Source organism: Kryptolebias marmoratus, linkage group LG15 (assembly GCF_001649575.2).
Source record: "Kryptolebias marmoratus isolate JLee-2015 linkage group LG15, ASM164957v2, whole genome shotgun sequence".
NCBI classification, from domain to species: domain Eukaryota; kingdom Metazoa; phylum Chordata; class Actinopteri; order Cyprinodontiformes; family Rivulidae; genus Kryptolebias; species Kryptolebias marmoratus.
Genome location: NC_051444.1, coordinates 17,775,591 through 17,803,102, shown reverse-complemented (window position 1 = coordinate 17,803,102; position 27,512 = coordinate 17,775,591). Strand labels below are relative to the sequence as shown.

Below are 27,512 nucleotides of genomic sequence, written 5' to 3'. Positions count from 1 at the left end.
GGCGTCTCTCCTGCATGTTTTAGTTAGATGTGTTCCTGCTTTGTGCTTCTGGAGAACCTGCTGATTTGGTGAGGCGGTGATTAAACCATTTCAATCAGGTGTGTCAGAGCAGAAAAAAAAAACTAAAAACACGCACGATAGTGGCCCCTCCAGGACCAGGATTAGACACAGCTGGTTTAGAAGAAGGTGGAGGCTGTTGTGTTGGTTGCTTTGTGAGCTTCTGAGGTTTAGAGGAGCAGGTACCAGGACATTGGGGAGTATAAGATGTCATAGAGCCGTGGTCTTCATCCAGGACAGTTTGATATTACAAGCACCAAAATACTGACTGGAAAGTGGCCTTAAATCCTAACGGGCACCAGTGAGACCAACGCACACATGTGATTGAAAACGGTGATAGACGACGGATCCCTCTAAAGGCTACTCAGGAGGTCGTGGCTGCTGCTTTAGTGAAAACTGATCCTGAATACATCAAAAAGCTTTCAGACTTCATGGATAAAAAATTAATGGCAGTTACTGTAAAGCAGGCAGCTTTAGTAGAGGCTGATTATTTTTTGAAATACAAAAAAAATGTCCCTCTGTAAAAAGACAATAAAAGATCTGGTTAAAAACAGCAGCATATTTTTTATGTACAAGCACAGCAGAAAGATTAGCTTATTTTAACGTCTTAAAGGGCCATTTTTTAAAATTGTATAAACATTTAAAAAGGTTTTTGATCTCATATCTTTCAGCATATTTGGTTTTGCTAGTAATGCTGTTCTTGACTTTGATAGAAACCAAACAATATTTTACATTTTGTTTGATTCGTTTTACCATTTTTATTAGTACAGAAGAGATATTTGTAAAACCTTAGTTCGGCCATTAGCATCGCCTGCCTTTTTTCCTAAGCGATTTCTTACCGTCATTGTTCAGCTACGTAATGTGTTTTTGTCTCTTACGGTCTTCTCTAAATGCGTTTATTCGAATCCCATTTATTAAAAGACATATACATATATATTCCTAATCTTGTCTGAATTCATCTCGTGCTCATTTATTGACGTTTTGCACTTCACTGCACTTCAGTAGGAGTCACTGCTGTTAAACTACGCTGTCCCCTCTGACGAGTGATTTAAAGAATTGTAAACATTACGGTGCAAGTGCTGCAGAGCAGACCGGCTAACTAGGAGTAACCGGAGTCTGAAATACAGTATGCAAAAAGAATGTCACACATGCCGAACCAACCGGGGCTAAATTATCCGCTGTCTAAACAGCTTACATCAAGTCAAAACACTGGTGCACTTATAGAGATTATTAATTGCTTCGTTATCCTTATATATATATATATATATCTTTTCATGCAGCCAGTTGTTGCTGTAGTTGTCACTTGGACGTTTATCTTACCCAGTCAGGTCTCTTTGAATATTGTTGCCAAATAATTTGTAATGCATTAGGTCTATACTTACTTACACTGGACTTTCCTTACTATTTTTAGTTTATCTGACAAAGATTGATTCTCGTACTAAATGTCATGGATGTCTTTCCCCTAATAATAAAATCTATGTCTGTGTCAGAAAGGTGTTGTACATTGTGCAACTTAATATGAGAAATATGTCCTCAATTTGCACTTCAATCCCTTTAACAACCTGGTCAAAACACTTGTATATATATGTAGCACGTCTTGAGATTTGCTGCTCATGACTGAAATTAAAGGAGATTCTGACAGGACCAAATTGGCTGGTCGTTAACTCCATCATGAGGAGGCGTTCCAGTGACGCCCCTGAGGTTACATCCCCCTCTGCTGGCGACCCTGCTGTCCTGCACGCTTCGCGTCTCTCCTCCTGCAGTCAAACATCTGGCATTCAGCGCAAGCCACTGACCCAGACCACAAGCCAGGAATAAGCAGAGCCACTCCAGTCTATGGCTGCAGAGGAATCTGTCAGTCAGCAACATTTCAGAGCACAGCCTGGTCGACTGAAGATTGCATCCATGTGCTCGGCGGCCGAGCCGACGGAGTGCACCCACACTTTATGGGGACGAGGCACAGACTGTGCAACTTTAGAATCATTTAGCTCATTATTTAAAAGAGTCTTAAAAGACACTTCGATAATATATTGCTAGCTAAAGACACAGTTAACAAGAAACACAAATAAAAACAGAGAAAAGGCAAAAAAGACGGACTCCAAAGCAAACAGCATTCCCACCAAGCTGCTGGCACATCAAACTCCTAGCAAGAAAATGTTTCTTCCCACAAAGGTTTGGTGATCTGTTTCATTTCTGAACATGTTTTGGAAACCTCAACTCTTCTTGACAAGTCAAACTTAATATTAGTGCTAAGAAAATACCAATCTTTAAGCAGAGATATGTACAGTAATCCTATAATAACGACTTCAGCATGATCCAGGCAGAATTTTACCAAAATCTGAACACTCTGATGATACTAGAAACAATAGGAGTCTGGTCAAACCTAATGAAACTCGAACTGCATGAAACGTATAGTATGTATCTACATCTTGATGGAGATAACAGAAATTGAACAGAAGAAAAACTATGACTATCAGCTTCTCGTGTTCCGTATGTAAATCTGACATGTCTAACAGGCTCCATCCTCGACGTTAGAAGGGGACTATTATTCTTGTTCATCATTAAGTCTATAACAAGTATTCACCCTGGCTCCACGTTCTGTGTCCTGCTAAAAGTTTCCTTGTGTGTTTCAATACTGACTTGCCCTAAATTTGTTATCACCAAAGACGTAGCCACAAAACAAAAGCTGAACCAGACAAAAGCTTGAAATTACACGAGAGACTTCCATCGTACCTTGGAGAAGTCTGGTCCCTCTGCAGGGAGGTTTTCTTCCTCCCCGGCTTCACTTAAAGTGTCTTCGGAGTTGAAGACTTCCACCTCTGGAGAAATGCACATAACACAATTCAATTATTCCAACAGCATAAATTCGGAATGAAGGAAAAAACAAAGTGTGTTTATAGGGAGCACAGAGGAGGAGCTGTCCAAACTGCACACACACTGATGAGTTATAGGTGGTATACAATCGCTAAGCAGCAGCGTGTGTGTTTACTTGCCGTGAAATTGTCCTGACAGGCACATTTTTCACTACTATTATTTAAATGTGAAATATTTCAATGTCCTGTAAAGATAAAACAGAACAGCTAGCATGTCTGAGTAAGTAAACCTGTCTTGGTGAAATTCAAAGGGAGTGGAGGAAACTCTTAGATGTGAATCCATAAAATATGAAGAACCGGCTCAGACAGGAAGTCCACATCTTGACATACAACCTGAGGAAATGCAGAAAGCCTGTCTGAGATGGCCTGTGATATTACATGGTACCAGGCCACTGTCATGCTGTAAATATATCCTCCGACTCATAATGACACCCCGCGCTCCGAGTGACGCACAGCGCTAACCTTGCCCTCGACCTCCCTTTATTGGACTTGGGTCCAGTACAATTATTTTCAGATGAGTGAAAATTGCAGTCAGAAGAGTGCTGGAAGTTCACTTGAAGATGAGAGACTCTGCAAGCCTCACTTCCTGCTCCAAACACGCGCACACAGACACACACACACCAGCTGGCTATGGTGTGTTTGTTTTCCAGAACCCAGCTTCCTAGCTGTGTGCCTGAGACCCTGTCACATGCGGTGGTAATGTGACTGTGTCTGCTGACATATGTGGTACTCTGCAGTCAGAGCGTGCATGTAATCAACTAACAGAGACTCACTGTGAGCATTTGAGTATAAAAGCACTTGTTGTCCGACTGATCAAAGATTTACCATTTCACCTGTTTTAGTGGCTTAGTTTGCTCTACGTGTTTCTAAGTATTACACCGTCTTAGCATTAAAAAAATAAAAAAATGGAAAAGTTACTGGGCTGCATTAAAAGGAAATTCAATAAGTTAATGGCTATGGGCTTAATCCTGACTTGTTGGAGAATTAGCCCTAAAAAACACAAACAGCAAGCAAAACATGTCTCTGCAACAGCAATAAATCACAACAGGACGTCAGACTAAATCTAAAAAACCTCTCTGACCACAATTATAGCGAACTACATGGCATTTAACTTTGCAGAGCTTTTCCCATTAATCACCAGAGGAAGACTGAATCTGATTTAGCATATTAGCTTAGGAATGAGGCTTTGATAAACATATCACACTGTGATGTATTAGTGTGTGTAGAACCAAAATAAACCTGATCAGAAAAGTAAATAAAACAGAGTTTTACCCACCTTGGTCCACAGAGCTGCAGCTCTCCAAGGCTCCATCCACGGTGTCTCCAGCTTTTGGATTTTCTTCCACCTGGCCGTCTACATGATGGTCTGAAGATGCTTCAGTGTCAAGTACAGGTGGTTCTGCTTCTAAAGAACTTCCATTTGCAATGCTCAATGCTGTACTGGAATTCTCTGATAAAGGAACAGAGAGGTGATTCTCAGCTGACCCCTCATCCAATGTCCTCTCTGAGTTCTCCAGTTTGGGTTGCTCTAAGACCGACTGTTCGTTTCCAACTTCCTTCGCTGTCTCTGGCTTATCACTGGGGTCTTTTTGCTGCTCATCTCCTTCCACTGTACCAGTGACTTTCCCCCGTTCTGTTGTAGATGAACCAGATTCAGGTAGGATCTCTGTAGACAACTCTGATGTCGAATTCTCAATTCCTACATTCAAGACAGAGCTGTTGCACTCTCCAATGTCATTTTTATCCTCCGTTAAAATGTCCCCGCTGGTTGAAACCCCTGGATCTTTCAATAAATCCTCCTGAGGAAGCTCTGGGGCCTGCTCCTCTGTGGCCTCAGAATGTAGAGCCTCCACTGTCTTGAGGTCGGATGATAGCTGGGATTCAGGATCAGTGCCGTCTTTGCTGCAGTCTGAAGGTGTTAGGTCACAAAAAGGACCAGGCTCTAACGGGAGCCCGCCATCCACACCTAATGAAAGTTCGTTGCTTTCAGCAGATTTTAAATTATTTGAGTCCTCAGTCTCGTGTTCAACAGAGGATGGTTCTTCCGTGTTTGTTCGAAGTAAGTCCTTGTCATCCTTTGTGCCATTGTCCTGAGTGGGGTTCAAGATTTCTGTTGATGAGCTTCCAAAAGAAATAAAACCATCATCACTGGTAAGGCCATGGGCTATGGCTAATTCATGATCCGTCTTCCTCTTAGTGAGCATTTTTTCAGAAGATCGCTCTGAGTTTAAAAGCTCATTCTGCATCTCCTCTGTGGAGCTGCCAGTAGTCCGAAAATCTAGATCCTGAGGCTCATGCAAAGGAGTATCTTCACTTTCAGTACGCTGAGGTTCAGCTATGACTTCACCATCAAGCTCTTTACTGCTCACAGCTCCAGTACAATTCCCAGAATGACAAGAAGCCTCTGAAGCCAAGCACTGCTGCTGCTCCGCTACATAATCCCTACCAGCTGTTTCCTGGTTTTGTTCTGGGCTGTTTATGTCTGACGGAGGTTCCCCCTCACGAAGGCCTTCTATCAGGAGACATGGAACAGCCGATTCATGCTGCTCAATTACATCATCGCAGTCTATCAGCGATGGGTTAGGTATGTCCCTCAGGGTTGATATGGGCTCCATTAATCCTTCTTTCCCTACATCCTCTTCATCCAAACTGAGTCCATCACAGAACTCCTGGTTCAGTTCCTCTTTCTCTACATTCTCTTCCTTCATTTCTAAGTCAGAGGTGTTTGAAACCTCAGAGCTCCCTGACGACGGAGACTGGCCCATTCCTGAAGTTTTTGTGTCTCCACTGGTCGTGATTAAAAGTGTTGACTCTGTGCTGGTCTCCTCCCTCCTCTTGGCAGTGCAGTCTCCTGCTTCCTGCTCAGACTGCTCCTCTCCCTTCTTGGCCTCCTGTTCTTCCCGGATCACAGCCTCTCCTCTATCAGTTTCCCCTGCCTGTTTACCACAACCTACTGCTGCTAGGATTCCCACAGTGACGCTCTCTCCTTCAGCCTCACCCTCTGCCCTTTCACTCCTGTCACACAAATTCAAACTCTGACTGGAAACAGTCCTCCCCTCCTGCTCCGTTTGGCACCGCTCTCCCTCAGCGTCTGAACTGGGACACGCCCAGTCCTCAGGGGGGCCGAGACCGTGCTCCTGGGGGCGTAAATCTGAAGCTGGAGCGCTCGCAGGCGAACTCCAATCTTTCTGTGAATTACCAGTCTCGCCCAGTTCACGATCAACAGCGCTGCTACTTTCCACTTTGTTGTTTTCACCCCCTCGCTCTTCAGTTGTTGTATCCAGGCAATCTGACGCCAAAGAGGGCCGCTGGAGTTTCTCCTGACAGGTTAAGTCTGTTTTCGCACTATCACAACATTCAGCAGCAGTGTGAAGAGAGTCCAACTGCAGCTCCAGTACACAAGCTCCCTACAGAGCACAGAAAGAGAGCAGAAAAATGTTGCTTGCTTTTTTTTTTTGTAGAGAGACCAACAGAGCTGCTCTCTTGTTCTTATCATGAGCCAACGCTGTGATTGCATAAGGTGTTCCACTGGTTATACAAACTAAGCATGAAGGTTAAAAAATGAGGGCAGTGAAACGACAAGCAGCAGAGCTCCTGGATAAAGCCAACAGGAGTAGAAATAGTTTGCTGGAAGGTGGTGTGACTCACCGAGGCGTGGAGATGGGAAACTAGGTGCAGCAGCTGTTCCACGCTCTTCTGAAGCGTTGGAGCTTCACAGCCAGGTGGGACGTTTATCGTCAGCGTGTGCGTGTTCAACGTGGGGAGGTGGCAAAACACACGGGCGTCCCCAGAAATCCGATGGACGGTCTCAGTGCCCTTCCCCGTCTCTGCATCAGTCTCAGCCCTGCATTGGGGAAAAAAAAGGAAAAAGATCCAGAGCCCGCAGCCAGCCTGAGAACAACGCGGTAAATTACATCCTGTTATAACCTACATAAAAAGGTCACTCTTCGCTGATAAGCTTTCTAAAAAAAAAAAGCTTCCAATTCCTCTCCTGTATTTGCTTTATGAGCTAAAGCCTGAACTAGGCACCGTGTTGTTGCTCCTACAGAGATAGAGCTGTGAAAGGGATACACCTCGCAGCGAGACAGATCTGTTTGCGTAATCCTTGGGTGGATCGCTTTAGCTCTGAGGCCCTTCAGCTGAAGTCACCAGCCAGGCAGCAAGTGACTTCACTTTTCATGAGCGAAATGTAATTACAAACACATAAAGAGAGTTGGAGGTTGTAAAGCGACGCTTGGCAACAAGAAAGCTCACTAAGTGGTAGTCTTCTTTCAGCTTGTGGCATCCTCATTCTCTGTTAAGTGAAAACTGTTCTGCTACAGATACACAGAGCGCTTAAGAGACATAAAAGGGGTGCATTTCCACTTTACGCTATGTCTTAGTCCGTTTACCAGAACCCTGTTTTGTTCCTCTGTAGTTGTATGTTTTACTGTTTTTTTTAAATGACTTTGACCTCATTAGTCTCCCTGTAAGGAGGCATTAATGCGGATAATACTTGACATCTTCAAACAGAGCGCATTTTTAAATTCTGCCGCTATTTGCCATCAATCTGGGTTCCTCTGGAACATTACAGCCCACAGCTTTTCCATTTGCCCTCAACTATCCGACTGCAGCTGAGAGCGCTAAGCTGGGCTGCAGCGGGGGCTTCGTGGCCGTGTTCTTTGAATACTTTCATTGTTCTGTGAAGACAACAAACAACACTGCAATAAAGGAAGGAGGAACCAAACGATCCGTCTTCTGATCCTGTGGCACGCAACTGTTTGCAGAGGGGGGAGCAACGCTTCAGTGCATCTTTAAAGGTAGTGTCGCTGTCACATGGTGTTAGGAGAGTTTGGACAAACAGAGATCTTTTAAAAGAGGTGCTGCTCAATACAAAACATTCCCCAGGTTATTATTATTATTATTATTATTAGCTCTGACAACTTTTTCTTGTACTGCACTTACTTTGTGAGAAGCTCCTGGAGGTGTTTGTGGCCTCGCGATGTTGCAACAGCAGAAGGGGTGTCCCCATCTTTGTTGACCAGCTGAAGGACCTCTCTGGCTCCAGGCTGCCGCAGCAGAAAGCGCGTAACCCGAGAGAGGCCCCGACGTGCTGAGAAATGCAGCAGAGTCTCCTGAGGACTCGGCTCTGCGGAGGAGACAGAAGATGACAAATGCACAATTAAATACAGATCCAACAAAACAAAAAACAAAGAGAGAGAGAAAGATGCCTACGGCCGGTCCAGGGAACCGATTTGTGGCGCAGCTGCCAAACATACCATCACCTGCAGCAACTCGGTAACAATGCAACGCGGCCAACTGAAACCAGCAAATTATCCGCAGTGACTGGGTAAAACAAGTGACCTTTGCACGTTCACGAAGCGATAAAGCCACCACTTGTTTGTCTCTATCTTTCCCCCCCAAAACAAATCGACGTGGGTGTAACTATTTTCCATGAGAAAAGAGACAAAATGCTCAAATTTAAGCACCTATCTTGAGTGTGGAAAAGCATTTAAAGCTATATTTCATTTAAAAAAAGTAAAACAAGCAAATCAAGGCAACCAAAACGCTGATGCCGCCATTAAATCCAACTATACTGTTTCATTTCAGTAGAGGTGAGCAACAAACATCTGCTCCTGATTTCCAGTTTTAATTTAGTCCGTTATTGGCCCACTATATCAGTAAACATCTTAATAACGCCATAAAGCACTGAAAATGTCCCCCCTTTAAGCGCCCTCCAAGACAATAACAGAGATTCATGTGCACGCACACACACCTCTATATTTCTTCCAAAGCAACAGGTTCTGAGAAAAACTCCCTCCAGCGTTAAAAGCAAAGCTGGGTGGCTGCTGACTGGTTCACAGATCAGCTCATGTTGAGTTTGTGTAAATAAACATCTCCCCGTGTTCCCTGAGAAAGATGAGGGAAAAACATTTCTGTTTCTGCAGACCTGGTTCAATTTCTTTTTCCAGATCAAATCAATCTGTTTTCGCAACGTTTTGTGTCATTTCAAACAGGCGTGCTTTCTTAAAGATGTCTATAATAGGAGTTCAACTTAAAAAGCACCAAATAATAATTAAAGAAAACAAAAACAAACATGTAGCGTCAGGAATTAGGCCCAAATGGTTCAGTGAATCCAAACTGACTAATTAAAAACAGGATCGTCTTGCTAGTTCTGCATGACAAACGTTGATAACAAGTGCTTCGGATTGCCCGCGTAATCAAATGTTTATCAAACCAGATGGTGTGTGGTTATTTATAGGAGCATAAACGAAGACAGGGGAGATTTATTTTAACGTCTTGATTTATTTGTGGGAGAGAAAAACGGAGGAAACAACTTATAGAGAAGCGTTTCCAGCAGCTCATTTGTGCTTTCTTGTGGAACAACAGAACGCTGCCTTAAGCAAATTTCAACAACAAGATGCAATTAGCTGAGGAAAAGTGAAAACTAAACAATGAGGGAGTCAAAAGATAATATATATATATAAAATATTTGCTATAAGCGCCACAACAGTCATTAAGCAGCATCTATAATGTTGGTTGTGTCTGCAGATGAGTGGTTACAGCCCGTTTACCTCAGGTCGGTCTGACCCACCCTGCCCCGATGAACTTTCGAGCTAATTGGTTAAAAGTAACGCTCCACTTAGTCGGGTCGGGCCGAACGGAGAAGTGAGATGCAGGAAATGTTTTACGGCTGTTTTTTTTGTTGGTTTACTAAAAACTGGCTGCCATTCTCGCCATGTCATCTTCATGCTGTGAGAGTCAGCGTGGATATTCATATTGTTATAGCAAAACTGCTGCAGAACAAGAACCACAAACACAAGAGGCTTAGCAGAATATTTGGTCACTCCGTGCCAACAAAACAGCCTGACTGCTTCTTGGCAGAGTCCCTGGAAAGCTCTCAGCTGGGTTTTTTTTTTTTTTTTTTTTTTGCTTGATGTAAAAAGTGCTTTTTTTTTATCTGCTCCGCTCACATTATCCCTCATAAATGTTTATGAGAAAACTGACAAAGCAAACAAAAATCCGATCATTCTTGATTTTAAAAGAGACGTTTTGCTGTTTTTTTCCTAACATTCCTAAACCAAAACATATTCAAATTAGAAGAACAATAAATTGATCAAAGAACCAAAGGCAAAATAAATAATGGAACTTGTAGTCGACACAACAAATAGCAATATCAGTGGGCGCATTCTTTTTGAGTCAGTCGGGAGACGACCCAGACAGAAGTGGTGACAAACAGGGAAGGGAGGAGCTTCCCTTTAAATGGAGAGCAAAGAGTTTGCAGGTGAGAGGAATGGTCACCTTAAACAAGGGCTGATCTAAGTTTATTATGTCTAAGAGTTGACAACTTAAATATACAAGAGATTTTAAAAAAATACCAAAAATCACCTATTGATTAACATACTTTATCATATCCAGCAGATTCACAGACTTGGTTTTGTGTCACGTGGTCAAAGCCAGTTTAGTTGCTGGATCTGGAAGGAAAAACCTTTCCAACTGTCTAGTGTCTAACCCAAGGGTCCCCAACCATGGTCCCTGCGGACCACCGTCATGCATGTTTTAGATGTTTCCCTGCTTCAACACACCTGATTCAAAATGATTGCATTTATATTTTTTTACAAAGACCTCTTCAGCATGTCATCAAGTTCTGTAGAAGCCTGATGATGAACTTGTCACTTAAATCAGCTGTGTTCAAAAAGGAGAAACACCTAAAACATGTAGAACAATTTGTATTGAGGACTAGGGTTGGTTATGATCTTCCATCATAACCAAAAAGAGTAAGTTATTTCTGCTTACATAAAATGTCTTAAATAACTGAGTGTCTTGCCATAAAATTATCAGCATCCTTCTGTCAAATGCCATTGCCAGGTTAGATCTCTATTATTTGTGCCTGCTACTCTAATTACTTGGGTATTTTTGTTTGATTTGGGTAAAAAAATGGTTAAATAATCAAATCTGATCAATAAGGATGAGGTACAGATAAAGAAACAAAGAGCCTTTCTTGGGAGAAATTAAAACAAAGAATAAAAAACCATCCAAAGCAATTTATTTTGTAAATAGAGTTTCTATTATCTCTTTTCTTGTTAAGCATTTTCACATTGATTTTGCTATGATTTTATATGATTAATATGTAGTGTGACCTTTATACAAAAGGCAATCTTAGTGCAAGTGTACTCTCGAAAAATTTTACTTTTAAACAAAAGAGTAGCTTAAAATGAGCTCTTAAAAGCAACAACTCTTAATCTACTTTAGCCTCCAAAAAAGACAACGTGAAGTTCAGTGTTCAGGGAGGTGAAATGTGTCAGTGAAATCACGACATGCAGTAAACAATTAACCAGCTGGATGACAACTTTACCACGCAGCACTTGTATCTGCAGTTGGGTGCTTTGATAACCTGGATCAGTAAAACACATGAAGGCAAATCACTGCCAGCTAATCAGGACCGACCTGCAGACGTGGGAAAAAATTAGGTGGGTGACAATAAACGAGCCAGTCTGGATTAGGTTCACTGTGTGTGCTGCTTTGAAATTTTGGTTTACCTTCTATAAGCTCTCTTCAAGAAATAAGGTAAACTGAGTGACTACAACTACCCCAAAAACACACCCTGCCGAGGAGAGGGGAGGATTGGACTCGAGTGTTTCACTACGCTCTTTAAATCCAGCTGCAAAGGAGTTACCTCCGAAAACTAGATGAATTTGACAGCTTTGGTATTGTGCTCCTGCTGTATTTTGACCAAAGCATATAAAAGCTACTTTATTGAGACCTCAGGCAACTGCTCAGCTTGTGAAAAGGGAACTTATTATGTCTCCTTTAAGCACAAAGCAGTGGTGTACCTTAAAGGACTGCTGGCGCCACCATTTCTTTTAGATAACCTGCATAAAAACCTAATAAAAATCCAAACTGTTTAATGGATTTTATGATTTATAGTGGCTGAAGCTGCAGATCTTCAGCGTATATTGATGTGCTTGTGAACGGTAACCCCTCGGCCACAGATAATCTGACTGTGCCTTGCAGCAGCGTGTTTAGACCTGGCACAATCAGTTGGGAATTTGTTAACGCTTTCTTAATGACATACACGTTTTTTTTTCCAGATGAGGTGAATATTCAAGACAACAATAAATGGCTGACAATGGTGAGATCAGTGACTGCTGTGTGCCCACAGCATGAAGGATGACTGAGATAAAGAACCGTCACCTCCACCTACATTTTACTGTTATCCATCATCTGACAGATCTGATAAATGGGCAGCCGGGCTGTGCTCCTCTTCCCTCCCTGCAGTTCACCGTTGCAGAACGTCTTGTGTTGAAGAGGTGACATATTGTGCAGCACAGCCTATTAGAGCACACATCACTCACCTCAGCTGGAAGCCACCTTCCACATCGACATGGTGACAAGTGACTTCAATGCAAAGGAACCCGTGTGTGTGTGTGTGTGTGTTTTGTGTACAATTTTAAAAAGTTAAGGACTTATTATGGTAACGGGTGGATCGTATCTAACTGAGAGCAGGGTCATTACTGAAAATTGGATTTGATTAGTTTCCTTTTCAGACTCGACACCAACAATGAATAAAACATTTTCATAATTGCAGAGGCTACACACTTCCTGCATCATACAAACCCATTTTGTGTCAGTTATGTCGGAAATGTAGCTGGTTCCTCTGGTTTGGTCTAATATCTGAATTCAAGCTGAACCATAAGATATTATCTTAGCAATAGCCAGAGGCAGAGGCAGCACACTAACTACTCCCAGAAGTCTTATTTATGCTGCTTCACAGAGAGCAATTACCTCTCAGAGTTTATCATCCACATCAGCTCATTTAGCTTCCTTTAACTGATTAAAGTCATCTGAGTCAACGGCTGGAGAAAATTGGCACTTTAATTTCGATAAAAACGTGTCTTTGTTTACACAGATATATCCATTTCTCACAACCCCAAAGTGCTGCCTGCGCATGAACCGGCACGAAGACACTCACATCTGTTTGGGTGGACTTAGTTACAAGTACATTAGAAACACACACACACGCACACACATTTTAAATCCTGTAAGTATAAACAGCTGTTTGTAATGACCACACTCAACTCAGGAGAAAAAAAATCTTATTAGTAAAAGACATTTAGATAAGATGTTCTTAACCTCCAAATGCAACACCTTGTAGATTGCTGACTGGCATTGTTGGTCATTATTCTCCATTACTGCTGTATCTGCCATCTCGCCTCCAGCTGGTAAGAGCCATTTTGACTGTGAAATCTGTAGAATCTCAACACTGAGCTTCAACAGGAAACCCTCTCCCTTTTCACTCCTGAACAAGATCCTGGCACTTCCTGGCTTCCCTACTTGTGAGCTTTACTTAGCCTCCGATGCAGTCTGTTCAATCCAGACAACTCTTCTCTGCCTGTTCATTACCAGACAACGATATCTGATCTCAGGACAGTTTGAAACGATAGGAGGAAATGACAACACTCATTCCAAGTCTTTTTTTTTTTTGGTTAAGTTCAACAAGAACCACATTTCATCTAACAGCACACTGCCTCCGTGTAGCATCTCTGTAGAGGCCTGGTCTTGAGTTATATTTCAGAGAAGAAGCATGTGAACTATGTCACAGCCTGACACTGAGATTCCATTGGACACAGCTGCAAACATCCCCTCAGCAAAGTGGTTTTGTTCTGCTCTCATACTCAGACAGGAATAAAATGTCACATCCTTACTTGAACACTCACCAACACATATTGTCCTTGCCATGGTCTCCTCTGTCTGGTGGTGTTGTTATAATTTTTTTTTTAAAAAACGGGTCCGTGGTGCTGTATTGTAGTTTTCATGCATAAAATTTCTTGTTATTCATGGTAACAATATGAATAACATGTAGGTTTAGGATCTGGCCTGATGCCAGCAGTAATGTGGATCTAGTGATGTGATATATGATCAGAAGTAGATGCCAGCTGTTGCAGTTTGAAAAGTGGCAATACTCTGAATGTTTGACTTTTTAATCAGACTCATCTGCTCCGAATGGGAAAAAATAAACTGGGCACATGGGGGAAAAAAGCAGGGATCAGCTTCGGTTGACTAATATGCCAGCTGTTTGATAATAATATTAATTAGAGATGCGATGCACAGGTAACACTGAGAGATAATTAGCTTGTTGACTGCCTTTAGCTTATTACGAAAAAAAGTAAAAATCAAATTCCAAACACGGAGAGCAAAATTCATCTGGTGTAATTCTGGTTGGATTGTTTTGGCTTTGCCTTGACATTGATATTAATACTTAAGATTTAATTGATGTTTGTATTTATTTTTTTTTGCAGAAAGACCTTATTTTACATAAAAACACTCTGACAAATGTTTTTTTGATACATTTGGACGAATGAATGAGTGCTCTTTCCAAAATGGTGTGATGAAGAATTAAAACTATTAAGTTACTAATTTTTTTAATTCAGATTTTTATTGTTTTCCTGATACTAAAGGAAAATATAAAGACCATGAACAACTGGTATTGACAACCTGTCTGGCCTGTATTTTCTAAATCTGTATCTGCATCGACACGGATGTTTCTCTACTACGAGTACAACAAACTGCTAATTAACGTTTACAAACTTTGGGTATAAAACAACTTTTTGTCAAAGAAATTGCACTATAATAATAGTTCTGCCGAACCCCTCAATTATTTCAAAGCTGGATAACAAAGTTCGACTGTCAGAGGGTGCAACAGCCGACTATGATTAACCCAAACATCAGTGCCGTCGTGTAAAATGTGTTTACTTCCACTTTGCCACTGCAGCAATGCTGCTTCTGAGTGAGAGAGCAATTTATGTTTCAACTGCTGTACTCGTCCATAAAAGGCAGAACTTAAATAAGAATTACTTTCACCACATCTCAATGGAAAGGATACATACACACACACGACATGGATAAAAAAATAGTAAATGTCTAATGTGTGCCTATGAGCAACTTGCTAACAGTCTCTTTGTTGTGACCGGTGTTTAATATATTTCTTTAAGCCAAATGGTACATCTAAAAGTGCTACATCAGCTTTCCTGGTTTCACAAATATCTGGTCAATATTGTGAGCGAAGCTGCGTGCCACACAACCAGAAATATCACGTGTTAAAAACCTCCAACTCCTCAGTGTGTTTCTGCATTTCTGCAGACCGCAGAGACATGCTGTCTGACATTTTCCCGTCAGAGGAAAACGACATTAACTGCTCTCTCCAGTCTTACCAGTGCTGTTGGAGCGTTTGCTTCCCAGTAAACTCCATCCTGGCGGCAGGGCGAGGTGGTGGAGGGCCAGTGCCAGGCTCTCGTCCAGACGCTCGCACTCTTGCAGGGGAATCTGACACTCGTCCAGCAGCAGCGCCCCGTCGAGGCCATCAGCCCGGCCCGCTGTGCTCACCTGCGAGGAAGGCGATTTACAGAGCTGAGTCGAGTGCTGCTGAAGAGGAGAACCGTGGCCGAGTCGTTTTAAAGTTCTCAGCGTTGAGGTGTTAGCCAAACGCCAATGAATAATGAAAGATCTAAACGTAAGGAGACATATCTACTGAACAGTCCTCAAGAAAGTTATTTTATTCTGTCCATTTCCTTGGTAAATAAACTCAGAATCACATTTATATGAGATGATGAACAAATTCATTAAAATTTCTAAGCTTGTTAGAAATTAGAGAAGCAACCAACAGACAGCAATGTTCTGTTTTACTCTCATTTTGCTCACAAGCCTGGGCCACTTATTCCCTTTATCTCGCACTGTGCTGTGCTTTTATTCTTGCCATTTTCCCCATGCTATTATAAAAAATTGAAATGTCTCGCTGCTCACCAGAAACTGGGCCATGTCGAAAGCCAAATCCTGAACAAAGCTGAATCGATGCTCGGCCAATGGAGCCACGCGACCTGAGCCGGACTTTGGGTCCCCGGGGGCCTCGGAGGTATTTCTGGTGGCTGAACACAAGGTGACCAACACCACCTCGCAGCAGTCATGAGCTACAAAACGAAACGGGGAGCGACAGAAAAAAAGAAAAGGGTGAGAGGAGAGAATAAGGAGAGGTGACAGAGGACAGGCCTGTGGAGGATGAAAATGTTGTGTCCAACACAAAAATCAATATAATTTAGGTCAGAACATTCTGCACTGTGCTGAAACATGGCTTTCCAAATTTGACGCCTTACAAACTACGATGAGAAGGGACTTTGGGGAGTTTCGATCAGCAGAAGGTGTCGATCATCTTTCACGGTTAAAATTATGTTGCGCCTTCGAACGGACAAGGTTAATATTTGTTAACTGTTTATTTGTTTCGTTTTTGGCAACAAATGCATCTGTAAGTTTGTTGCTGTTTGTCTAGAAACGCGTCAAACGTATGCAGTGCATCCTGAGAATATACGACACTGTGACACAATTAAGTGAGCTGAAACAAATATGTTTGCAACATTGTGTTACTAGAGCTTTAAAGCAAAGTGGGTAGATAAATTCTGAGTTATTTATTAGCTGAAAATGTTCACTTTGTTGCATTTTTTTTTTTTGGAAGGCCTATTTTATCAAACCCCCAAACTTGTGTATTTATATTTTCCCTGCATTGTAGCTGAAAGAAAAAGAGAATTATTTGTTTTTATTTGTTCTCATTCTGTTTATCTGTGCACATTAGAACATGCTGTAACATTCTTACATTCATCAGCTCCTTGTTACAGTACAGCAGAGCAACAACACAGTCATAAGAGAAACGAATGTTACAATATTACTATTGTAAAACGTTTGTTGACAAGTGCAACAATATGCCGTAAATGTGTGGTCTGGAAATCTTCCAAAAGTTTTATTTAAACTTTTATAATTTTATATACATTAAAAAAGCAAAGGGAAAGAAAGTTAAGTACATATCTGACTGTATGAAGACTATGTAAAAGTCTCAAAAAAAAAAACTAAAACTTTATCACTTATTCTGCTGTAACCAGATAAATTTATTGCCTATTTTATTAGTATTGTACTGACGTAATAGGGAAAATACTAGATATTTATAGCAGAATATTAAAAGCTATTCAGTTTCACCATGGCTTACCGTCACATATGACTCCCTAGGATATTTAAGCAAATCTGTAATGTTATAAGTCACACGTGTGTGGTTGTTGAGACAAAAAAGAACATTTACTAACTAATGTGATTCAATAACCTACAGGCATTCAGAGACTTTAGGCTGTGAGAGGAAACTTGAACACCCAGAGACAGGCACAGAGGGAGAGTACCACAAGCTCTTGCCGGGGCCTCATTTAATTAACTCAAATGTCGATTTAATACCTATTTTCCAGCTCTGTAAATGGTACAGTAAGATGGCGAGCTCATTCTGTGGTAATAATGCACAATAATCTGTGACAACAGGGTGCAGGCGTGCACTGCCGAATTAAACTCTAAATTCACGCGTACGGTCTCGAAGGTTACTTAATTTAATGAGAGATTTGTTCAATTTATCGCACTCCCCTTCAGTCACAAGTCAAACCTGCTCCGGCGACAACTTAACAACACAACATGTAATCATTAAATTAAGGTTTATGCAAATTGATACAGAGGCGTCTTAGAAAAAAGTAATGAACACGGAGGGACTGTGGTCCACACACGTGGTCGAATATAAACACGCTCACACTCAAAATAAAGTCTCTGCACTGCTGTTTGGGAATTATATGGAACGCTGGCTTTCTGTTTTTGATTTACTTGCCTTTACATGACATTCTGTATTCCTTCATTTCCCAACGGCACAAAGCCGAATGTCTTAGCGTGATCTGAACTGGGAACATTCCTATCGCGTCGAACCGATTATTAAGCCCTCACGTGTCAAGAGATCCACTACGAGTGTCAACAAACAGCAGGGCGGCCGAGAGCAACCTCAGTAAACGCTGATGCCTTGCTCAAGGGCATCTCAAAAATAAGGACGTTCGAGTTCGAAGTCATCCTTTTTCAAGCCGTCTGGGAACTCTGTCCTCCAACTGGCCCTTTGGAGTTCAGGGCAGCCTGATGGAGAAAGCAGGATTTTAATGAAATTCATCATCCTGCCCTTTTTCTGTTTTAATCCCCGGTTCTGGAACCATATCTCATTAATAGTTTATCAGACTGGCTGACTCTTGCCTGTTTTGATCCCCCTAAACTCTTGCATGTTGACACCCATCTGTTTCAACCCTAAAGCACGGTCTTGCTGCACCACCTGAACATTCAATTAGATGGGGGTAAAAATAAAATAGTTGTTTGTATTTATTTTGGCCTATCGCAGTTGTCTTGACCTTTGCAAAAGCTAGGAAGAAGCAACAGTGCCTCTGCAAATTGGTGCCGAGCGCAAACGCGTGAAAGCTTTTTTGGCAGTTCGGCCGAGTACAGGTGAACTCAAAACCCTCTGCTACAACGCCGGCAGTCTAAGAGATCTGACAAGCTAGTCACAAGCTAAACAGACAAATCACAACATTCTGAAGGCAGCCTACGTCAGGCTAAACATTCACTTTCGTTGCATTGGCTGTACAGCATCTGGCAGTCACCCAGATGTCAAGTTAGATGATTTGCATCAACTTTTTTTGGCATGTTGTGCAGACAGAAACACCCTCTTCCAAAGGCCTTACCTGCGCAATTGTAAAATGCAAAATACAACCACACTCCAGACCTGATGTTCTCGCAGAGATTGAAAAATCTCCAGTGAACTTTTACAGATTTGTTCTGGGACTCTGTGTCAGTTGGACAATCCAAAGCTTATCCAAAGTTTTTTAATAATGTGGTATTCAAACATGGTTTTTTATGGTAAAATAATTTTAAAAGTCACCAGTTTTACGTTGGCCTATAAAACTAGTGACTGATTATGTCCTGCATTTTATTTTGTAACTCAGTTCTTGTTTTTACATCATGATTTTGGTTCTTTTGCCTTTGTTTTATCTTGTGATGAAAACACTGGAGGAAGAATGTGCAGAGAGGGGAAAGTGCTACAATTTATTGCCTCCAAATGTAGGCAATAAATTGTTTGCTGGACGTCTTCCTGATTGGTGCCAGTTCAAATTTAGCAACCACAAATTTTAACAGTAGGTTTCAACCTTTTTCAGTAAGATTGTGTTTGACCAAAATGACAATAATCAAAACCCCGTGAAACCAGGTGCATGAGTCTCTGAAGGAAAATAACAGGTATTAAGTGTTTCAAATAAACATTTTTGAACAAGTAAATTCACTCAATAAATTTTTGGAATTTCTCCATTGAAAAGTTTCCCCCTTTCCTGGTAAAAAATGAAGCAAACCTCTACCTTCTGTGTTCAGTGAACTTTGGCCAGTGACTTCATTGCTGCCTGTTGTCACTCATTCATTAACCTTGAGGTAAGAACCTCCTGACAAACACTGGCTAAATTTTTGTTTACTGACCAGAAATCCGAGCATAAGCTCCACCAGGAGATATACATGCTTACTGTAGCATGTAAGAGCAGAACAATCTAAATTGCCAAAACGATTATTAAAACTCAAACACGTTTTCACAGAATCTTCATTTTAGTTTGCATTCGCCTGAATTGATTTTCTCTTAAGGTAGCAAGTGAGGAGGAATCATGTAACGTGAAGACAGCCAACAACAGGAACTGTGCGTTTATTGAAGTAGGCAGAGCTGCCCTGACATCTGAGGTGGAAGAAAGGCTGCACGGCATTGTGGGTGGGGAGGCTCACCGGGACATAGCGCCTGCAAGGTGCCATGACTGCTCCTTAAGGTGCTGGTCAGGTGTCTCTGTGTGCTGCCAGCAAACAGCAGAAAGTAGTCCACGCCCTCATGATCCGCAGCCAGCTCTTCATCGGAGAGCTGCACTGTGACAATACAATGACCCTGCAGAGACAGAGACACGGGAAAGGGTATGAAGAACAGAAAATACAAAAAAAAACACAACACATATCAAACTGTTTGCATATATTGCCATACTGAAAGCTAATCAAATGAAGACAAGCACAACTTAAAAAAAAAAAATCAGATTTATGTACTGTTCTGATGTACCCTTTCCTTCAAATTAAAATGCGTCACGACCAATGCCTGAGTATAATCAAGCATTTAACCTTTTCGTTTTATAGCCTAATGTCATAAAAGTGTCTTTAATAACTGCATCTGCAAAATCTATCAAAACGAGAACAGGTTATCATGTGTTTCTTTTTTTATCGCAATTGTCCACAATAGTTCAGTAAAAATTAGATTGTTGTGCTTTATTTAAAATTTAAAAAAATTAAAGCAAAAAAAATGATGTCAAATTGGCAGGTGACACGAAAACGAACAAGCAGAAGCAGAGCTGTGATTCACAAGAATGGTGATTTCCTCCTATGGTGTAAACAACACACAAGACACCCATTTTCCCTTGGTGTGTCCTACCAGCACCACTTGTTGCACATTTCTAAATGCACAACTTTAAATCAGGTCCTCAGTCAGAGAGATAACAGATATCCTGCTCGGACCTGTACATTTCTTAAAAATGGCTCGCTTCTGTAATACTACAAGTCTTTTGAGTGAGTCAATACCCAACATTTCCTGAAAAACCACTGGTTTTGATACCATGGCAATAAAATACCGTGCCTTGAATTTCTAATCTGAGAAATATAAATTCAAAAAATGTATTCCGAGCTCTTAAAATGTCTTAAAGATAAATGCAGCTTTAGGACAGCATGACAAGAATTTCTAGTCAGACAGTGTTGCCATATGTATCAGGGTATAATTGGAGGCAGGTTTGAACATGTTAAAAAATGGAAATTGCTCATGCTCAACCCCAACAGTGTTTGTAAACCAAAACAGACTCCGGTTTTGAAGACCAAAACAGAAGCAAGAAGTAGTCACTCAAAAACCAGATGTAAACATGTCAGAATAATGCATTTGTCAAAGCTGCTCATCTCAGATTCAGATGAGACAGGCTGGTATTCCCAATAATCACCACTTTCCTTTGATATAGCATCTAGGTACAAACTGGATCCCTGGTCTTCATCGTATCAACTGGTGTGTTGCATTTGCCACTTTTATTATCAGTTTACAGCAATTAGACTAATCCCTAAATTAAATATGGTAATGGTCTGCTGATATTAAAATGATACAAATCATTACTAAGATGCAAACAAGGAGACAAGAGATCAACTTAATGCAAAACTCAATCAAAATTTGGGGTGTCTATACTAAATATAACAATGACGTTATTGAAAAGAAAAAGTAAACAAGAGATAGATGCAACAGTTTGATTATTTAAGATTTTTTGCTTGCTTATCTTAGTTTACTAGCCAGCTCCCTGTCTAAACTTGCTTCTTGAATTTGTTCAGTTTCAGTTTTGCATTTGTTTGTGATTAGATCATGTTATGCAGTGTACATGCAAAAAAATGCAATTACCTACACACCTGTATAAAAATGTATTTCCTACATAACATTCCACCTCCAGACTGCCTTTCTTCAGCCCCATGTTGTATAAAAGACATACAAACTCTGAACTGTTTGTGCTCATATTTAATAAAGAGTGGACACACTATAACCCTGGTTAATGTACAAGATGATGTGGTACAGTGGTAGGGCAGCCATATTGAGACAGGAAAGTTGCAAGTTCGATTCCCCATCCATTTGTCAGGGTGCCCTTGAGCATGACACACTGTATAGGTACATACAATGATGAGAATTATCTATAGTAACACTGATTGCAATGTCCTAAATACCAAATAATGGCTGCAAAAATGCCAAATTTAGGATTTCATAGCAGCTTTAACACTCATGAAGTATCATACAGCCAAATCACTAATTTAGGTTAGATGCCCAGCTCCTTCATTTTATGTTCCCTTCCAGAACACAGAACAAAGTGTTGTGTGCAGCCTAAAACAAGATTTTTAAAAAAAAGCAAATGTGGTATGTATGACCCATTTAGAAGTTCATGTGGTTGAAGTCATTTGACTTGGTGCATTTTGTATACAGTTCCTGGAGCACAGCTTGATGTTTTACTGTCAAAGTTCCAAAGAAAAATTCAGCTATTATGTCTACTTGTTTTCTCAGCTATATTTGGCTTACAGATAATACGCGAATTGAAAAGTGCAAATTGTGAAAAGTACAATTATAGAGTCACAGCAGTGTCTGCTGTAGTTCTGAAGTGACAAAGGGCCAAGTTGTGGCTGCACAATGTGAAGAATGATGTGGTGCCATTTGGGGACTGACCAAGGAGGAGGAGGAAAGACATGAAATGGAGATATTGTTTAAATTAGCTGCTTTCCACTGTGGGACTGCAGCTTGTTGACACCAAGGATGAATAATGGGACATTTCACCCCACTTAATCTGACCAGTGTTGCAGCCTTTTCACCAGCTCGGACCAACAAGGGCAGCCTGACACGGCAGGCTGAGCTTTACTGGGTTAAAGGTGCTTCCTCCTCTCATAAAGCAGTAGCCTCGGGGCCTTGTTTCTTACAGGGGAGAACAGTTTGCAGACAGCAGCGAGGCTAACCGGCAGCCCTGGGAATGGTAGGCCTCTATTTGGCAGGCCAGTGGTGCTGCTGAACAATTTGAGAGTGGAGAAAATGTGTTCAAAGTCGACCCAGAGGCCACAGGCAGAGAGGCAGCCCGGAGTAACCTTCTGAGAGCCAAAACTGAACAAACTGACTCGCGTGGAGGTGCATGCTTAGCGATGCTCAGAGTGTCAGCTTTAACAAGCAGAGCAGAGGCACGGAAGTAAATGAGTTGTGGACAGGCGGAAGCCAACAGGCATGACTTTCTCTCCATTAAAAACTCATCTCTTATCCTTAGCCTCAACTGGAAATTAAGTCTTGCTGCTTTAGAACAGATTGGAACCTCAGTGGATTCAGCAGATTGTACTCCATAGAAAAATGAAAATGTATTGGTGTGAAATAAGTTCCACAATTTTATGAAGAACAAAGAAGAAGAGGAATAAATGATTCCCTCTCTACCTCTGAAAGTGTGTGGCAAATCACCTCAGACAGAATACCAACTTGTTATATTTTAACACAATAACCGGTCCGGTTTCTTGCATCAGTCACATCTTAACCAACTTACTCTCAACCCATAATGAATAACACTAAAGGCAATTTTCTTTGACACCAAAACACCTGAACAGATTCAATAAACAAAGCCCGTGAAATCAATATATTACTGGTATTTGTTTATTTTTGTTTTTTATAACAGCGATGTGTGAGTTGAAGCTTATTGAGACTGAAGAGAAGCGAGAAGAAAATCGACTGAATAAGATCATTGTGAGCTCCTTAAGAGTCAAATGTGTTGGCAGCCGTGGGGGTGGAGGTGGAGAAGCAGAGATGTGAAGCATCTGCTGCAGACGGCAGGAAACAGAGCTGCAAACAGCAACCTTTGCAAAACACAAAAACAAGCGCGCACACACACCAAGACTAATGTTGTCACTGAGTGCAATAACTACAATAACCAAAGGAAAAGTCTTCCTCTTATTTGTCCAGCTGAAATAAAACAAAGAAACCTCAGTTTTGAAGCTGTGTAGTGCGAGTGTGTGTGTAAATGGATGTCTGTACGAGTGTGCACTCTGCTGGTTTTAAGTACTTAACAAAGTGACCCGCTGAGGTATTGACCTGCTAATCATGGAGCTTCAACAAGGAACAGGCAGCTCTTTAGCAACATGAAAAGCACAGCTGGAGGATATGAACCCAACCCCCTTCTTTCTGAGTACTAACATGCAAGTGAAGCCATTTCCATACATCCAACTGAGGCTATCAAGCAAAGCTAATAACTGGCTTTAGAACCTTCCACACATCCTGTGGCAAATATTGAAGGCGTAATTAACATTACAGGTTAACTTTATTCCTCAAAACAATATGAAGATTCGCCACAACATGTCAACGGCGATGCCTCGGAAAGAGCGAGACTGATGCAAAAGCAAAGCTTTCTGGTGACGCCTTCTTGAAAGTGTTAGTTATCAGCGACGGCTTTTACACATTTCTACAAGTGATAAAACTTCCAATATCAGTACATACAGTCACAACTTTTTACAATAATTACCCACAAACACTGGGGTTTTACTGCCTAATTTATAATTTAAAAAAAAAGCTACAAGTGGCATCAACTCACATTTAGACTTGACACTAATATGTTTAATTTCCAGATCCTCTTCTTAAACAATACACATCCTTTAATTTACAAAGGCTGTTGGCATCTAGCACATCTTTTCTCTTACAGACATTAGGTTGGACACTGACACCTTGTAGAAACTTAACAGAATCAGTCCGAGGCCCTGTTTACACTAGAATGATCTCTTAAACTGTTGGTGTGTTTATTTTGTTTATTCAGAAACAAAAAAGGTCCTAGTTTACACCTCCTGCATTCGCCGATTACATGAAACCACAGAAACCGTTGAATCTGCTGTAGTTGTTATGCCAGGTCACTAGCGGGCGCTGTGAATTTTGTACCTCCACATCATCCACATGTGCGCAGACATGTGTGAGCAGTTATTTGGAACATGGCGGGTATGGCGAATGGACGTTCTTTTTCGTGGACCGACGATGAGGTCAGTTTTTTTGCTGCACATTACTTTGACCTACAAATCTAAACAAAAAAAGTCAGGAAAATGTGGACTGGGAGTCGTGTCAGTGCAGGTACGCTGACATGTCGAAATGTATCCTGCACCAGGGACTGCTGTTGGAAAGGATTTTCCTCGTGATAAAACTGTGCTGACCAAGGCCCGGGTAACCACCAAACTGAAAGCTGTCCGGAGTAAATATAGATAAGCTGTGGACTCGGGGCGTCGCAGTGGTCAATAAACAGACACAGGGAGCTTATTGTAACTACTGTGAATCATAAGTAAAACAAGCTCACTGTTTCTGTTCTTCCGTCTTTTGCCTCATCATTGTGACATGAGAGTTATATGGAGAACATATGATGATGCTAGGTTTAGCAGCATCAATGTCACAATGCTCTCCCACTGCCATAAAAAGCCTACGTCAAACATTTTCTCAGTTGTATATATATATAAATGAATGTGTTGAGATAAGAAAACCAGTCAATTCTTGAAGTATCTGATAATAGACTATTATAAGCACATACAGTAGAGTGAAATGACTGGCAAAATGACTTAACACATTTTTATGTACAGTTGCTTAAAAATGTACTATTAATAACATGAATCTGTAAGGCGGATTGCACGTCTATAAGTCACACGATTTAACGTTATTAATAGTACATTTATTAATAGTTATTAATCGTACAATGGGCAGGTAGGCTCCATCCCTACTTGATCATTAAATTGGAAGCAGGAAAATAATGTCTAAGAATGAAAATAGCATGTTTACTAATGTTAGGACAGAAGAGGTTTGCATTGTTGTTGGAAGTACACTCATTATTAACAAGTTATTCAATAAATGACACAAAAATCTCCTACTCTTCTTTAAAATCAAATCAGCCTCTTAATTGATTGAAAATCCCCCCAACGAGTAAAGTAACAGCATTAAAACATTGATATTTGGTCTCCTTAAAACTGGTTGCTTTTAAAGTTAGTTAACTAAAGAATCTAACGACAAACTATGCCACTTCCCTCATTCTAGATTATGACATTGATAAATTGTGTTTTCTTTTTCATCTTTGCAGATACAAACTGACTACCCCCCCATGAGCTATCTCACAATGAACTGCTGAGCTGAGAGCCTAAAATCTGATGCCTGATGAGGCCTGACTGCCTGCCTGGTTCCAAAGAAGTCTGACTGTAAATCACAGATAAGGTTATCTGAGTGGTTAATGTGTTAGCCCATCTACCCTTCAGACACATACACATGCTCGCACACACGTTTCTTGAACTTATCTCATTTCCTGTGTGCCTTTCACACCTGCCGGCGATAGTGAACCAGTGGAATCACAAAGGCACATCATTAAATATGTATCAAACAAAGCAGGAGATGGTTTTTATTTGATTTTATTTCTACTGAACAGAAGTGCAACATTATGGAAATAACAATCATCAATAATACAGTTGTCCCTAAGTGTGAGTGTGTGTGAAAGGTTCGTGATGGAAGAGCAAACTGTCCAGGGTGCACCCTGGCTTTTGCTCAGTGACCGTTGGAGAGAAGCATCAGCTCCCCTGGACCCTGCACAGGATCAGGCAGGTATGCAAACTGGATGGATGGAGGGGAATATTTAAGTGGAGAGGACGAACAATGGTACTGGTTGACAAAGCTACGATCCAAATCCACGATTGTAAAAATCAGCTGAAAAAAACTCAACTTATTATAGAACCCTTGTCTCCATGTCCCACAGAGTTTAACTCCACATAAAAACAAGAATACAGAGGATTACATGGTCATCATGATGCAATGGCATCACAAATTCCATGTAGTTACAAGATGACAATTTCTATGCAAAACTTTGCAAATATAAAAGGAAGCAAATGGAAACAAATAAACTCTAAATACTTTCCCATAAATAACAGAATGCTTTGATGATCTGCAACCACTTCACATGAAAAAGCACTTAAATCGACCATAATAAATGCTGCCAGTCGCTGAGCTTTTAAACAGCAAGAGAATCTCCACTACTGAATTCTGTATACACACCCAGCTCATTCTAGGTAAAGTCATGCTCAGCTATTTCAGGAATTACATGAGGTCATCGCAATGATTATAATAATATATCTGGGTAAGGTTTGTTTACGTTGTGTTGACCTCAACAGACAGGCATCTGTTCACACTCTGTTCTGCAGCTACGCAACCGTAAACAGTAAAAACACTTATCAGCGTGGACAAATGATGTTCAGCATTGTGAAAAAAAAAACAACAACAACAACTGGGTGCAGTGGGAAAAAATAGGTTGTACTCACAGACAGGTCCTATTGTGATCAGTGATACTTACATACAATGGAGCTTGGTGTGGATTGAGTTTCATGTCCCTGGACACTGAAAAGAGAAGAAGTAATTATAGGTTAGTGTTTGTGGCGTGCATGTTATTGTATTGTCTATGTTCAACTTCAAAACAACATAACCTCCGAAAGCAGTGTTAAAAAACTGTTTCTTGGGGCAGAGCAGCAACTTGGAAACACAAGACTGTCAAGTGACAAAGGAAGCCACGGTGCGCACGCAACATTTGTCATCCTGATAAGGCTGGTCAAACTAAAGGGAAGGTATAATTTGAGTTTTCTTACATGTTATTTTGCCATAAAGACACAGTTAGAACCATATGTTTATCCACACTGTATAAAAAGGCACAACCATTTTCCCCCTCACTGTCTGACATTAAATCAGACTAAACCTTTCCTTTTTAGGGCAGTTAGGGATTCCCCAAATTATTTCCATTTTCTAAATGCCTGAAAAATGACAGAGAGAATTTTTATTAGTTTATTTAAAGTTCTAATTTTACATACACTAAGATTATTATGACTTTAAAAAATCTCTGAAAGCCCAGATGATGATGTCGTGGCTCTGGGAGCTTTTGATTGGTTATTTGATAACATCTGAGATAACTGGAGGCACACCTGGGCATTTTGAAGGCACACCTCAAACACATCGCTTCTTTGTGTGGCGTCATGGGAAAATCAAAAGAAATCAGCCAAGATATCAGGAGGAGAACCTACACAACCCTGGTTCATCCTTGGGTTCGATTTACCCAAGTATAAACAGTCCTGCCATCATGCCGCGAAGGAAGGAGATGGGTTGTGTGCTCCTGAGATGAA

General features: G+C 41.0%; 1 protein-coding gene across 3 annotated transcripts in view; it reads right to left on the bottom strand.

The window, feature by feature from the left end:
• LOC108243330 (A-kinase anchor protein 13) overlaps window positions 1-27,512 on the bottom strand; it is a 110,284-nt gene that overhangs the window by 63,473 nt on the left and 19,299 nt on the right. For all 3 annotated transcript variants that reach the window (XM_037979901.1, XM_017428686.3, XM_037979902.1), the window contains exons 2-9: window positions 26,696-26,739; window positions 19,554-19,707; window positions 15,711-15,874; window positions 15,122-15,293; window positions 7,875-8,058; window positions 6,579-6,774; window positions 4,207-6,337; window positions 2,791-2,876 (exon numbers count right to left, since the gene is read on the bottom strand). In XM_037979901.1, the coding sequence (XP_037835829.1) occupies window positions 2,791-2,876; window positions 4,207-6,337; window positions 6,579-6,774; window positions 7,875-8,058; window positions 15,122-15,293; window positions 15,711-15,874; window positions 19,554-19,707; window positions 26,696-26,728 (3,120 nt within the window). In that variant the 5' untranslated portion in view covers window positions 26,729-26,739. The remainder of the gene's footprint in view (window positions 1-2,790; window positions 2,877-4,206; window positions 6,338-6,578; window positions 6,775-7,874; window positions 8,059-15,121; window positions 15,294-15,710; window positions 15,875-19,553; window positions 19,708-26,695; window positions 26,740-27,512) is intronic.